Source organism: Callorhinus ursinus, unplaced genomic scaffold (genome assembly GCF_003265705.2).
Source record: "Callorhinus ursinus isolate GAN/ISIS: 27379988/994484 unplaced genomic scaffold, GSC_fseal_2.0 scaffold66, whole genome shotgun sequence".
NCBI classification, from domain to species: domain Eukaryota; kingdom Metazoa; phylum Chordata; class Mammalia; order Carnivora; family Otariidae; genus Callorhinus; species Callorhinus ursinus.
The window spans coordinates 7,346,241-7,360,395 of NW_027397128.1; the positions used below are offsets into that span (position 1 = coordinate 7,346,241).

The window sequence follows — 14,155 nt, forward strand, 5'->3', positions numbered from 1 at the left end:
GTTAGGCTTATTAATCTTGAATAAAATAGGGCCAACCATTAGAAGTTTTTAGCTCAGTAAAATTGGAGCCGACCTAGTTTAAAATTTTTCCCTTCAGGACACATTTTGCTCTCACATAACACAAGTTATTTTGATAACATTGAGGTTTGTGAATAATGAGTGGGTACTAAAATAACAGGGGTTATTAAAGTTTATTTGTTTAGTAATCTTTACACCCAGTATGGAGCTCAACACAACCCCCTGATCAAGAGTTGCATGCTTCTCCGACTGAGCCAGCCAGGCACCCCTATCTGTTTTTTTTTTTTTTTTTTTTAATGAAAGAAGATTTAACTATACTAGAATATGTAAAATTGGAGGCCTAAAATTATCTCAGAATAAAAAATTGTATTTGGCAAATTAATCTGAAATCCTAACTTGGCTCTAAGTAGCTGTCTTGTAATTTTTAGGCTGTCACCCTTGACCCCAATTTTCTGGATGCTTATATCAACTTAGGAAATGTCTTGAAAGAGGCACGGATATTTGACAGGTGAGAGAATGCTCTGTTTGATACATTTTCTTGAGTGTTTGTTGTATTGGCACTTGAGACTTTGGACTAAAATTATGACAGTGGCCTATTGAAATACATTTTCCTTTTCTAATATGTTGCTTTTCCCTTATCATGTCTGCTGTGTGCTACCTTTTATTTAGAGGCCTTGTTGCCTGACTTCATTGTTGACTTTCCTCCAAGCCATTATCCTTCTCAGTGGGAATTTAATTGAAATTTCTTTTATTGTAAAGCTGTTGAAATGGTTATCTTCTAGACTAAATTATTCCTTTGATCTGATTCAGAAAGCTTGAGTAAATCCTGACTTTTGACCTTTTTTTTTTTCCTTAGGGGAGAGCTGATTTTCTTATGTGGAAATAGAAAATTTTTCAGTGTAAAAGTACATAATTTTATTAAGGTGGAATTTTGATGTGAGGTTAAGTATAGCATAGCACGAATTAATTATTTAATTGATATACTTTGGCATAGTATAGCTTGAATTAATTGTAACAAAGCATCCATTAAAAGTTAGTTGCATTGTGTGTGTGTGTATGTGTGTTTTTTATTTACAGAGCTGTGGCAGCTTACCTTCGTGCCCTAAGCTTGAGTCCAAATCATGCAGTGGTGCACGGCAACCTGGCTTGTGTATACTATGAGCAAGGCCTGATAGATCTGGCAATAGACACCTACAGGCGAGCTATTGAACTGCAACCACATTTCCCTGATGCCTACTGCAACCTAGCCAATGCACTCAAAGAGAAGGGCAGTGTAAGGACATTTATTCAGTCTATTTCTTTGTTACCTGGTAGGATTAAAAAAGTTGTTTTTGTACCTATTGTTATTAAGTATCAAAGTGGTAAATTGTTTTACTTTTGAGTTTTGGTTGAGAGAAGAGCAAAGATACCCGTTTTCTAGAACATTACCAGCCATTAGGCTTAACTAAGCAGTTGTTAGAATAGCATCTGTGGTGACTCTGTGATTCCTCCATATAAGTGTGGAATAATTTGTTTTGTTTTCTAGGTTGCCGAAGCAGAAGATTGTTATAACACAGCTCTCCGGCTGTGTCCCACCCATGCAGACTCTCTGAATAACCTAGCCAATATCAAACGAGAACAGGGAAACATTGAAGAGGCCGTTCGCTTATATCGTAAAGCATTGGAAGTATGTTCAGGGTGGTGTGGCTGGATATTTTTTCTGTGTGATAATAGAGGAAAGGCAGTTAAAGTTTGCCATGTCATCCACCTCTTTTGTAAAAACAGTGGTTGAATCATTCTTTGAACCAGTAATTGAGTATCTAAGGTATGAGCGAAGTCGTATGTGACATTCAAGAAAGTCTACATTGAGTTCATTATTTTATGGGTAGATAAGATCTGCACGGAAAAGTTGAACAGTGAGTTACAGTTCATGAGAGGTTACCAGTAAGTATATAATTTTAGTGCCTGATGGCTGTAATGGTGGTTGGTGGGTGTGGTAGGAGTTTAAGAGACAGATTTCAGAAGAGAGAGATGCTGGAGTAATTGGCATAAGCTAGGATGAGGAGAGGTCTTACCTCCTCACCTTTTGAAACAAGGAGGGTAATAAAATAAAGGAAGAGGTAGAATGTGAGCCACTTGACTTGGAAGAATGAGGAGACTTGGAGAATGTAGACAGAAATGTAGGGATATAAAGATACTTGAGCAAAGTTCTTACCATGGTAAGTTACTACTGCTGGTTTAGAAATTTTTTTTTAAACCTCGGATGTCATCTTGACTCTGTAGGTCTTCCCAGAGTTTGCTGCTGCTCATTCAAATTTAGCAAGTGTACTGCAGCAGCAGGGAAAACTTCAGGAAGCTCTGATGCATTATAAGGAGGCTATTCGGTAAGATCCTCACTGTCTATAATTTTTTTTTTTTCCTTTACGTTTTTAAATGTTTGGCCTGTGGCACGTTTGGCTTGTGTTAAGATGACTTTTAATAACCACAGACTAACATTACAGGGAGTTAAAGGTTTTTGTACTAGTTGAAGAAAATCTTTGTTTTCTCTTTTAGAATTAGTCCTACCTTTGCTGATGCCTACTCAAACATGGGAAACACTCTAAAGGAGATGCAGGATGTTCAGGGAGCCTTGCAGTGTTACACTCGTGCCATTCAGATTAACCCTGCATTTGCAGATGCCCACAGCAATTTGGCTTCCATTCATAAGGTACTCCTGTTTATTATAATATGTGCGTCTAAGCACCTAATGTTTAATTATGGGACAACTTTTAACCATCCCGCTTGCTTTATTTCCAGGATTCAGGGAACATTCCAGAAGCAATAGCTTCCTACCGCACTGCTCTGAAACTGAAGCCTGACTTTCCTGATGCTTATTGTAACTTGGCTCATTGCCTGCAGGTAAAGAGTAACAGGCCAGTAATTGGCTTTCGGTGTTGCAATCACTTTTTAATTGTTACGTGCCACATTAATCCAGGCCTGGCTGGAGACGTGTTTTTTTAAAGGGTTATCTGACGTTACATTAGGCCAGAGACACACAGAATGTTAAATCTTGGAATAGGGTTTTCTGGGTAATAACTTTTTTTCTTTTTTCCCCAAGACTTTATTTATTTATTTGACAGAGAGAGCCAGAGAGCATAAGCCGGGGGGGGCAGGGAGGGTGGGGGTGGCAGAGGGAGAAGGAGAAGCAGGCTCCCCACCGAGCAGGGAGCCCGACATGGGGCTCAGTCCCAGGACCCTGGGATCACGATTCAAGCCGAAGGCAGATGCCCAGTCGCCTGAGCCACCCAGGCGCCCCTGGGTAATAACTTCTTTTTGCCTCCTCTAGATTGTCTGTGATTGGACAGACTATGATGAGCGAATGAAGAAGTTGGTCAGTATTGTGGCTGACCAGTTAGAGAAGAATAGGTTGCCTTCTGTGCATCCTCATCATAGTATGCTATATCCTCTTTCTCATGGCTTCAGGAAGGCTATTGCTGAGAGGCATGGGAACCTCTGCTTGGATAAGGTGCGGTTGTTTTGTTTTAATCTCTTTATGTCAGAGTAAAATACAGATACAGAAAATGATGCAGTTCATATGTATGTGGTTTAATGAGTTACCATAAGGTGAACAGCACCCACGTTGAGAAATGAGACTTTGTCAGCCATCTCAGAAGCTCTTTCCATTGTGTCTGTCTTGATCATGACCCCTTCCTCCCCTAAGTTGGAATCCGAACAAGAGATGGGTGGTGTTTGAAAACCATAGTGTTTAATAAAAGAGTTTGGTATTTTATACTCAGAATTAGAGCACTACTTGATCAGAGGTGGGAATTTGCTCAGCAGAATAGAAAGGATTGGAGTGCTAGATGTAATTCTGTGTTTTAAAAACGCTTCCCTACAGAATTGTCTAAAATGCAAGGTTTGTCGTGCTCTGTCCCCACTGCCTGGGGCTTTCTCCAAGTTTCAGATTTGCTCAGGCTACTTCTTAGGCCTCAGGAATAGGTCAGAGTATGAAGCATATTAACTGCTAAGATTGCTTTGAATTGGCTGTATGACTTAAATGTATTCTGGGCAAACCATTCCCAACAGATGGGAAGTACAGGCTTGTTTTGTTTTTAATTAATTTTCCTAGATGAAGATTTATGTATAGATTCACCTGTACTAACAAGCATTGGCTTCCATTGGTAGATTAATGTCCTTCATAAACCACCATATGAACATCCAAAAGACTTGAAGCTTAGTGATGGGCGACTGCGTGTAGGATATGTGAGTTCTGACTTTGGGAATCATCCTACTTCTCACCTTATGCAGTCTATTCCAGGCATGCACAATCCTGATAAATTTGAGGTAAGACTAGTATTTCCCTAGAGACACTTGTCTGTTTTATTAAAAAAAAAACAAAAAAACAAAACACCAAACATTTCTGACTTTCTCATCACCATAGGTGTTAAGCCCAGTGTCTTTTTGAAAGGTCTGAGCCAAGGTTTTTACTTAGTTTTACATTTAATTTTAATTTTTTAATTGAAATACAGGTGACATATGATATTACTACATTAGTTTCAGGTGTACAACATAGTGATTTCACAATTCTGTTCATTATGAAATGCTCACCACAGTAAGTGTAGTTACTGTCTGTTACCATACGAAGTTATTTAATATTTTTGACTATATTCCCTATGCTGTACTTTTCATCCCTGTGACTCATTTTATAACTGGAAGTTTATACATCTTAATCCCCTTCACCTGTTTTACCCATTCTCCTCACCCCCTCCCTTCTTTCTGGCAACCACCAGTTTGTTCTCTGTACTTAGGAGTCTGTTTCTGTGTATTTTTTGTTTGTTCGTTTGTTTTCTTTTATAATTCCGTATATAAATGAAATCATATGGTATTTGTCTTTTTCTGTCTGACTTATTTCACTTAGCATAATATTCTCTAGGTCCATCCATGTTGTTGTGAATGGCAAGATTTCATTCTTTTTTATGGTTCCACTGTGTGTCTGCATGTGTGTGTACACACACACCCTCTGTGTATTTGTTATCCGTTCATCTCTTGATGGACACATAGGAGGTTGCTTCCATATCTTGTTGAGCCAAGGTTTTTAAATATATCATCTGCTGCCTTTCAGGTATTCTGTTATGCCCTGAGCCCAGATGATGGCACAAACTTCAGAGTGAAAGTGATGGCAGAAGCCAATCATTTTATCGATCTCTCTCAGGTAGGTGAAACTCTTATACTTCAAGCTTCTAATTTTGAACAAATAGTGAATGAAACCATTGGGGGTGTGTAGCTTGTATTTTTCATGACAGGTATTTAACATCAGCCATTGCATATGGGCAATTACTTTGATCTTATTTCCCTGATCATTTACATTTATAGTCAGTGTGGATTGTGCTGACGTTGCAGATGAAATTGAAATGGGGTCTGTTTGTGCTTGGACATAAAACTCTTCTAGGAAGTGCTGGCTTGGAAGAGGAATAAATAGGTTATTTAAAGAAAATAGAGGAACCTAGGGTTCTTCATCATGGTTCATCTGTGTTTGTGGGCTTTGCCTTTGGTTATCTTTATTTCTGCACTTGCTCTGTTGCTATTTCTAGGAGCATAAACTTTATGATAAATTAAGATTGAAACCTGCAGAGGAATTAATTTGCTGAGTCTAGAGGTTTTTCTTTATGGATTCTGTGGGCCACTTTGGTGACTAAAAGGGATATGCAATGTATGTGGTGTATCTAGTAATTGATATATGAATCATTGACGTTCCAGCAGAAGGGTTGTGAGATCCTTGTCATTTAATAAATAGTGTGTACCAACATCTTTGGCAATGTAGCTGTTGCTTTGGGAGTATAGTTAACCATTTTTGATATAGGGTTTGGACTCTTTGTGACCAGGAAGCATACTGCCCTCCACTTCTGAGACATTCAGGGACCCACTGCTTATTGACTGGAGTCTAAACTCTTCAGCATGGCCTTCACAGTCTTTTTTATTTTTAATATTTATTTTAGAGAGAGAGGGCTTGAGTGTGTGTGTGTGTCGGGGGTGGGGAGAGGCAGAGGGAGAGAATCTTAAGCAGACTCTGCCCTGAGTGTGGAGCCCGACAGAGGGCTCGCTCTCATGACCCTGAGATCGTGACCTGAGCCGAAATCGAGTCAGACGCTTAACTGACTGAGCCACCCAGGTGCCCCCGCCTTCACAGTCTAAGTCTGAGCACAGTCTTGTTTGCCAGTACTTTTCAGCCACCATTTGCCCTCATACATACCTTGTAACAAATAGAAGTGATCTATTCACCGTTTTTAAAATCTACCATGCACTTTACTCTGGTTCTTTATTCGTACTGTTCTCTATCGAGATTCTGTTCTGTCCAACTGCCTCAAGCTCTTCTCCATCTTTGAAGGCCCATTTCAAATGCCAACTCCTCTGTGAAGCCTTGTTTGTTTGTTTGTTTTTTAAAGATTTTATTTATTTGACAGAGACACAGTAAGAGAGGGAACACAAGCAGGGGGGGGGAGCAGGCTTCCAGCTGAGCAGGGAGCCCGATGTGGGGCTCGATCCCAGGACCCTGGGATCATGACCTGAGCCGAAGGCAGACGCTCGATGACTGAGCCACCCAGGTGCCCCTGAAGCCTTGTTATTCATACGTTCTAATCTAGAAGTAAACTCTCCTTCCTGTGTATTCTGTTTCTGTAATGTTTTGGGCCCATTTTAATGGCACTTAACCATATTTTTATGCTGCATTAATGTAATTTGTGTTCTTATGTTATGCACCTGTGACTGAATTCTATTTGATGCCATTAAAACTAATTGAATTAGTTTGAGATTATACATAGTTCTTATATTTTTTTTGTATTCCATAGATTCCATGCAATGGAAAAGCAGCTGATCGCATCCATCAGGATGGTATACACATCCTTGTAAATATGAATGGTTATACCAAGGGTGCTCGGAATGAACTCTTTGCTCTCAGGCCTGCTCCTATTCAGGTAAAGGAATTAATAGTAATTGCTCACAGTGTTTACTGAGCTAAAAAGACAGTGATTCCCCACCCCCCTCTGGTTACCTGGCATTTGAAACAAGAGGGCAGACATGCTTGACTTTTTTTAAAGTATAGTTCTTGAAGTACAGGGACAGAGAATTTTGAGTGTAAAACACAATGCCCAGAGGTACATGTGTATAGAGACATGCAATTCATAGTTGAGTGCAAACAGTTGTTTGGTCTTGTAAATTAGAAAAATGTTAAACACTTAAAAAGGTTAGTCTGAAATACTACGTCATTCCTCTTGGCTAAAGAAGTCAACCCTCCTAGTTTGTTTGTTCAATTACTTTTGAACTCTTCGGATGAAAATTTTTAGGTTTTGGCCTGATTTTTTTTTTTTTTTCCTTTTAGGCGATGTGGCTGGGATATCCTGGGACTAGTGGTGCGCTTTTCATGGATTATATCATCACAGATCAGGAAACTTCACCAGCTGAAGTTGCTGAGCAGTATTCCGAGAAACTGGCTTATATGCCCCATACTTTCTTTATTGGTGATCATGCTAATATGTTCCCTCACTTGAAGGTAGGTAGAAAAACAGTGCTATGTGGACATGGCGAAGAACTGTAGTCATTTATTTCCTTGCTATTGTCCCTATGCATCCTAAAAGATTTGTCTCAAACTTTTTTTTTTTGATTAGAAAAAAGCAGTCATTGATTTTAAGTCCAATGGTCACATCTATGACAATCGGATTGTTCTTAATGGCATCGACCTCAAAGCATTTCTTGATAGTCTGCCAGATGTGAAAATTGTCAAGGTCAGAACCTGATCAATATTGTCATTGAAATAAAGTTATCTGCATTTGGGATCTTTTCCCTAATGATACATTTTGTCATTTTTTTTCTTAAAGATGAAGTGTCCTGATGGAGGAGACAATGGGGACAGCAGTAATACAGCTCTTAATATGCCTGTTATTCCTATGAATACTATTGCAGAAGCAGTTATCGAGATGATTAACAGAGGGCAAATTCAGATAACAATTAATGGATTCAGTATTAGCAATGGACTAGCAACTACCCAGGTGAGAAGAGAATAATAGAGCATAATACATACCACCAAGTATTCATTTAGCTGGGATACCCTGGGACTGGTGGTGTGCTCCATAATAACTCCAGGAGGTGTAAGCATCATTATCCCTGTTTTATAGTTGAGGAAATGAGTTCGGTGGAAATTGGCATCTTACATAGATTTGTCTTATTTTAAAAGTCTCTTGGATTCAGCCAGTAGGTCACTTAATGAGGGTCTACTGGGTCAACAGTATGTTTGTTTGTTTGTTTTTTTAAATAATTTATTTATTTGACAGAGAGAGAGACAGTGAGAGAGGGAACACAAGCAGGGGGAGTGGGAGAGGGAGAAGCGGGCTCCCTGCTGCAGGGCTCGATCCCGGGACTCTGGGATCATGACCTGAGCCGAAGGCAGACGCTTAACGACTGAGCCACGGAGGCGCCCCTAACAATATGTTCTTATTCCTTGTCTGTGGCTTTCCTTTTATCAACTGTGAATTATCTGTAGACTTCATACAGTTTCTTACTTCTATAACTCATTCTTTCCCTAGTTAAATCTTACTCCCTTTTAAGACTTTCCAGTTCAGACAGCTCCTCGAGGAATCCATTCCTGTCCTTATCACTAATCTCGCCTTTCCTGTTCTATTGGTGCCTGTCTTTTCTGCTTCTATAATATCTGGGATGTATTTTACATCCAGCACAGCATATTATAATTCCCTGTGTTTGTGTATTCTCTGCTGAATTGAATTACTTTAGGGTCCATGTCTTAACCACAGTAATGTAGTATGTGTTCAATAAATATATATTGCATATTGAAGTAAGTGAATATGTAGTTCTGTTGAGATTACAAGGTAAGGATCTCTCTCTTAGGAGTTAACAGTTTTAGTTGTATAAGTTTATACCAAGGGTGCTCAAAATGAACTCTTTTTCTCTCAGCCAGCTCCTGTTAAGGTAAAGGAATTAATAGTAATCACTTACAATGTGTATTGGGCTAAAAAGACAGGTGGTGTGTTTTTTCTTAATCTCTGATTAACTGTCATTTGAAATAGGACAGACATGTTTGACTTAAGAAAAAAAACTGTGTGTGTGTGTGTGTGTGTGTGTGTGTGTGTGTGTGTATATATATATATATATTTCTTGAAATACACAGGGACAAAGAATTTTGAGTGTAGAACACAATGCCCAAACGTATGAAATGTCTGTACATACCTGGAATGGTTATGTGACAATTTAAGGCAGTACCTAGGTGTATGGGAATTGCAAGGTAAGACTATAATTAATTGTGTATGTAGATACTTAAAAATAGTGGTGATCAATGTGAGAGGAGATGCAGTAGAGATCATTTGGTGGAGGAAGAATTTAAGTTTAGCCTTCAAGGGTGGGGTGGGATTTAGAAAAGGCCATTTCATTCATTAAAAAATGAGCCAAAGCTTGATATTGGATTAATAGGGTTTTAAAAAGAACTTTTTGGCTTGAGTGGTAAATTTCAAGGTGGAGTCTCCCCCCCCCATTAAGGTAATGCTGTAACATTTTTCCGTTTTTTAACTTATGTCATGAATATTTTCTCATAGTTCAAATGACATGAGTTTTAATGGCTATACTATTTGGCATCTTAAGGATTTTTTTTTTTTAAGATTTAGTTATTTGAGAGAAAGAGAGCGCGCGCGCGTGTGTGTGTGAATAAGTGGGGGGAGGGGCAGAGGGAGAGGGAGGGAGAGAGAGAAAATCCTCAAGCAGACTCACCACTAGCCGTGGAGCCTGACACAGGACTTGATCCCACAACCCCTAGATGACAACCTGAGTTGAAACCAGGAGTCAGACACCCAACCGACTGAGCCACCCAGGCACCCGAAGGATTCTTTATTAGTTAAAAAATGTCAGACGCTGCTGACTTTAAATATAAGCACCATATTGTTTTTCGTGTTCCAGATCAACAATAAAGCTGCCACTGGAGAGGAGGTTCCTCGTACCATTATTGTAACCACACGTTCTCAGTATGGGTTACCAGAAGATGCCATTGTGTACTGTAATTTTAATCAGTTATACAAAATCGACCCTTCCACTTTGCAGATGTGGGCAAATGTGAGTATGGGTAGATTCATTATTCATGACTAGAGACTGATAGAGATTATGTAGACGGTCTTGCTGAGGCTGCCCTCCACCCCCATTGAGGAGCTGTTGTGCTCATTTCTTACAAAAGAGTAGTAGATTTTTCAGCCATTTTTGATTTCTCCTTCCAGTGTCGAAATACCATGTTATGAACCTTTTTAATTTATGTATTCAAAACCAGGGATCAGCAAACTTTTTCTTCAAGGGCCAGATGGTAAATATTTTTGGTTTTGCAGTCCATACTCTGTCACATTTGCTTAACTCTGCTACTGGAGCAGGCAAACACCATAGACAATATGTAAATGTAGGAGTATAGATGTGTGTTCCAGTAAAGTTTTATTTACTGAAATAGGCAACATGCCAGATTTGGCTTACAGGTTATATTTGCCAACTCCTGGCCTAAACTGATAGCAAAAGCATCATGTCCACATCCACCCAATGTGTAACAGTTTTGCAATACCGTAGAGTTGTAATCATGAAGGAATTGGTTTATGCCATTACCTCTCGGTTCATCGGACCAGTTTGCATAATAAGCAGGACCTCTGAAAGTTTTAAACTTGACTATCTGTAACTGGCTCTTACTCCATTGGGCTAAAATAGAGATAATTTTTGGTTGATTTTCTTTTTGATATTGGGGTGGGGTTTTTCTTTTTGTATTTTTGGGGTTTTTTTTTTTTTTTTCTGAAGAAGTATGGGTGGAAGAGGAAGGAGATGTACAGGCTTACTGTCCCTTAACCTTTACTTCCCAGTGTTCAAAAAAGCCCAAATATCAAAAGCTTTTTTTCAGAAGTTTGTGGCAAATTGATTTGGCGGCAAAACTACCTGAACTGATGTTAGGCTGTCTTTTGGTCTTTTATATATTCCATTCTACATCTCAAAGCAGAGGTACTAAGGTGTGTGTTTACAGGGAGTTGCTGCTGAGAGTGCTATATGATATATATGCACTGTACTGTTTTTTAAAAATCTGAAGTATCCGGGATTCTGAAATTCATCTGTTCTCATGCCTTTCAGGGAAGGGATGGTAAACTTGTGTGGTAACATTGAATAGACGTAGATCTAAACCAGGGCTTGGCAAAACTACGGCCTATGGACCAGATCTGGCATGCTGCCTGTTTTTGTAAATTTTATACACACAGTCCTGCGTACTTGTTTACATACTGTCTATGGCTGTTTTCCAGTGACAGGGGCAGAATCGAGCAGTTATGACAGGGTCCATGTGGCTACAAAGCCAAAAATATTTGTTCTCTGGTCCTTTACAGAAAGTCTGCTGACACCTGATCTTGATTAGGCACATGAAGTCAGGCGAGTGTGAGCTAACCTTATTTGTTATGTCATGCTGGGGGATTTAAAAATTGAAATGGAAAATTTCTCGCTCATCGACAAAAACCACTGTCATTAACGATTCCCACAGGACACGGCTGCCTCAGATTTTGCCAATTAGTAACTTGTTTTGTGTCTTACGTCAGTCTTCTCTTTGAACTCTGGGGACCGCTAAGCAGAACAGGCACCTATAATTCATAGTTGATCTGAGTCATCTATGAGGGAAAGACAAAGTTCGAAGGCTGCTCTCTGGGTGACAAGAATAGACTGGTAGAATTATTAGAGCTCTATGGGAGCCTTTCTTGAGAGGGGCAGAGCTGCTATTAAAAATTACTCTTATTTTCCCGGTTTTAGATTCTGAAGCGTGTTCCCAATAGTGTGCTGTGGCTGTTGCGGTTTCCAGCAGTAGGAGAACCAAATATTCAACAGTATGCGCAAAACATGGGCCTTCCCCAGAACCGTATCATATTTTCACCTGTTGCTCCTAAAGAGGAACATGTCAGGAGAGGCCAGCTGGCTGATGTCTGCCTGGACACTCCCCTCTGTAATGGACACACCACAGGGATGGATGTACTCTGGGCAGGAACACCCATGGTGACTATGCCAGGTGAGTTGCTCATAAATCATTGGAATCTTCCTTGTTCTTTTTAAAACCTCCTTTGGGGGAAACATTTTTTAGGTGAAATTGTGTGTACTAGAAGCGGCACTTAGGGCAAGGTGATACGATAATGAGCTTTGTTCAAGTCTAAGCACTCTGCTCCATTCTTCTCATCTGCATTGTGTGGGTACTTAGCATAAATAACATTAATAACTGTGCTATTTACATTCTCAGATGTCCAGTTTGTTCTCTCTTTTTTTTATTGCAGGAGAGACTCTTGCTTCTCGAGTTGCAGCTTCCCAGCTCACTTGTTTAGGTTGTCTTGAGCTTATTGCTAAAAATAGACAAGAATATGAAGACATAGCTGTGAAACTGGGAACTGACCTAGAATAGTAAGTAAACTTTTCTGTGAACAAATTTTATGGTAAAGGAGATAGATAAGGAAAATTGGAGAGAATATAGATGTTACAAAATGAAATCATAAGTAAGGATAATATGAAATAGGTGATTTAGTTGTATGATCTCTAGGTGAGAGAACTTTCTAAACTTTCATAAACGCCATGACCAATAGGTGTGACTGTGTAAAGACTAAATGGCTGAATAAAAGTGAGTCAAGAAAATTAAAAGGCAAGCAAAGAGGGAAAGAAAAATCTTTGTTTCTATGTCAAAGATACAGCTTGGCTATATAAAGACCGAAGAATATTCACATCTTAAATTCCTTAAAAGGAAACTAAACATGGAAATAAATGAACAGACAACTCACTGAAGTAGAAATACAAATGGTTAGTAAGAAAAAGTTTCAACCTCTGTAGTAGAAATGTAAATATAAAATAACATTGTGGTATAGCCATTATTTGCCTAGAAAATAAAATATTTTTAGTATGATACCAGTGATGAGGGAGCACTGAGGTACTGGCCTTTTCATACCTTTCAGACAGTGAGTAAATTGGTAACAACCCTTCCTCAAAGTTTTAAGAGCCTTAAAGGAAACAGCCAGACCTTTGACCCTGTTAGGGTACTACATCTTCACTGGAGCATAAGGGGGAAAAAAAACCCAGCATAACTTCAGTGCCCTAAGTGGGTGGGAATTAGAGGGGTGGTGCTTAGATAAGCAATGCTTTAGCCATACAATGAAGTAGTGTTTATCTCTTAAATGAGGCTTTTCTTTGGGTGTTAGGGGTGATTTTTTTCTTTGTGTTTTTCTGAGAAGTAGCATATTCCAGAAAGTCAGACTGCCTGGGGGTTTGAATCCACCCTCTCCCACTTACAAGCTTTGTGACTTCGGGGAAGTTAGTCTCTATGTGCCTTGCTTTTTCCATCTGTAAAATGGGGATGATTGATAGTACCTACCTTGCAGAGATGTGAGAATTGAAAAAGGTGTTCCATGTAAAGCACTTAACAAAAGTTCTTGGTAAGCATTCAGAAGATGTTCAGCATTTATTATTTTCAAAATTTTCTCCATTGAACATCATATACATCTAAGAAGAATGAGTGAAAATTTTGAGCTCAGCCATTAAAAAAATTAAGGTTTGTGTCCATCATTCCAGAGATAACTACAGTAAATATTTTAGTGTATTTAAAAAATTATTTTGGAGCTTAGTTGATTTTCTGTGATACTTTCCCCCCTAACATTTTGTTATAAAAATTTTCAATCTTATAACACTCCTGTACCTACTGCCTAGATTTTACCACTAACACTTCAGTGTCCTTGCTTTATGACATATCTGTCCATCTATTTATTCCTTTATCCATCTATCAATCCATCTTATTTGATACATTTTGCAGTAAATTGCAGACATCCGTACTCCTAAGTACTTCAGAATGGACATCGTTAACTAGAGTTTAATATTTATTTTCGAGACAATTTATATACAGTGGAAGGTACAAATCTTAAATTTGAGTTTTGAGACCTACCTTTATAACCCAAACCCTGTAGTAGTATATAGAAACATTATCATCACTCCAGAAAGTTCCTTCATGTTCCTTCTCAGTTGGTCCTCCACACCAACCGTCAGGACAACTATCACTGTTGTAAATTTTTTTCCCCATAACTTAGTTTTGCCTTTCTAGAACCTTATACAAATGAAACCATACAGTATGCACTCTAAAGGTTTTTTTTTCACTTAG

The 14,155-nt window shown here is 38.9% G+C and overlaps 1 protein-coding gene across 3 annotated transcripts in view; it reads left to right on the top strand.

Annotated features, from left to right (window-relative positions):
- OGT (O-linked N-acetylglucosamine (GlcNAc) transferase) overlaps positions 1-14,155 on the top strand; it is a 34,049-nt gene that overhangs the window by 16,055 nt on the left and 3,839 nt on the right. For all 3 annotated transcript variants that reach the window (XM_025852812.2, XM_025891116.2, XM_073885864.1), the window contains 16 exons: positions 447-526; positions 1,096-1,291; positions 1,544-1,684; positions 2,281-2,381; positions 2,551-2,704; positions 2,794-2,895; positions 3,323-3,502; positions 4,162-4,320; positions 5,099-5,188; positions 6,822-6,947; positions 7,352-7,522; positions 7,638-7,754; positions 7,848-8,018; positions 9,931-10,083; positions 11,785-12,037; positions 12,297-12,420. In XM_025852812.2, coding sequence (XP_025708597.1) covers positions 447-526; positions 1,096-1,291; positions 1,544-1,684; positions 2,281-2,381; positions 2,551-2,704; positions 2,794-2,895; positions 3,323-3,502; positions 4,162-4,320; positions 5,099-5,188; positions 6,822-6,947; positions 7,352-7,522; positions 7,638-7,754; positions 7,848-8,018; positions 9,931-10,083; positions 11,785-12,037; positions 12,297-12,420 — 2,318 coding nt within the window. The remainder of the gene's footprint in view (positions 1-446; positions 527-1,095; positions 1,292-1,543; positions 1,685-2,280; positions 2,382-2,550; positions 2,705-2,793; positions 2,896-3,322; positions 3,503-4,161; positions 4,321-5,098; positions 5,189-6,821; positions 6,948-7,351; positions 7,523-7,637; positions 7,755-7,847; positions 8,019-9,930; positions 10,084-11,784; positions 12,038-12,296; positions 12,421-14,155) is intronic.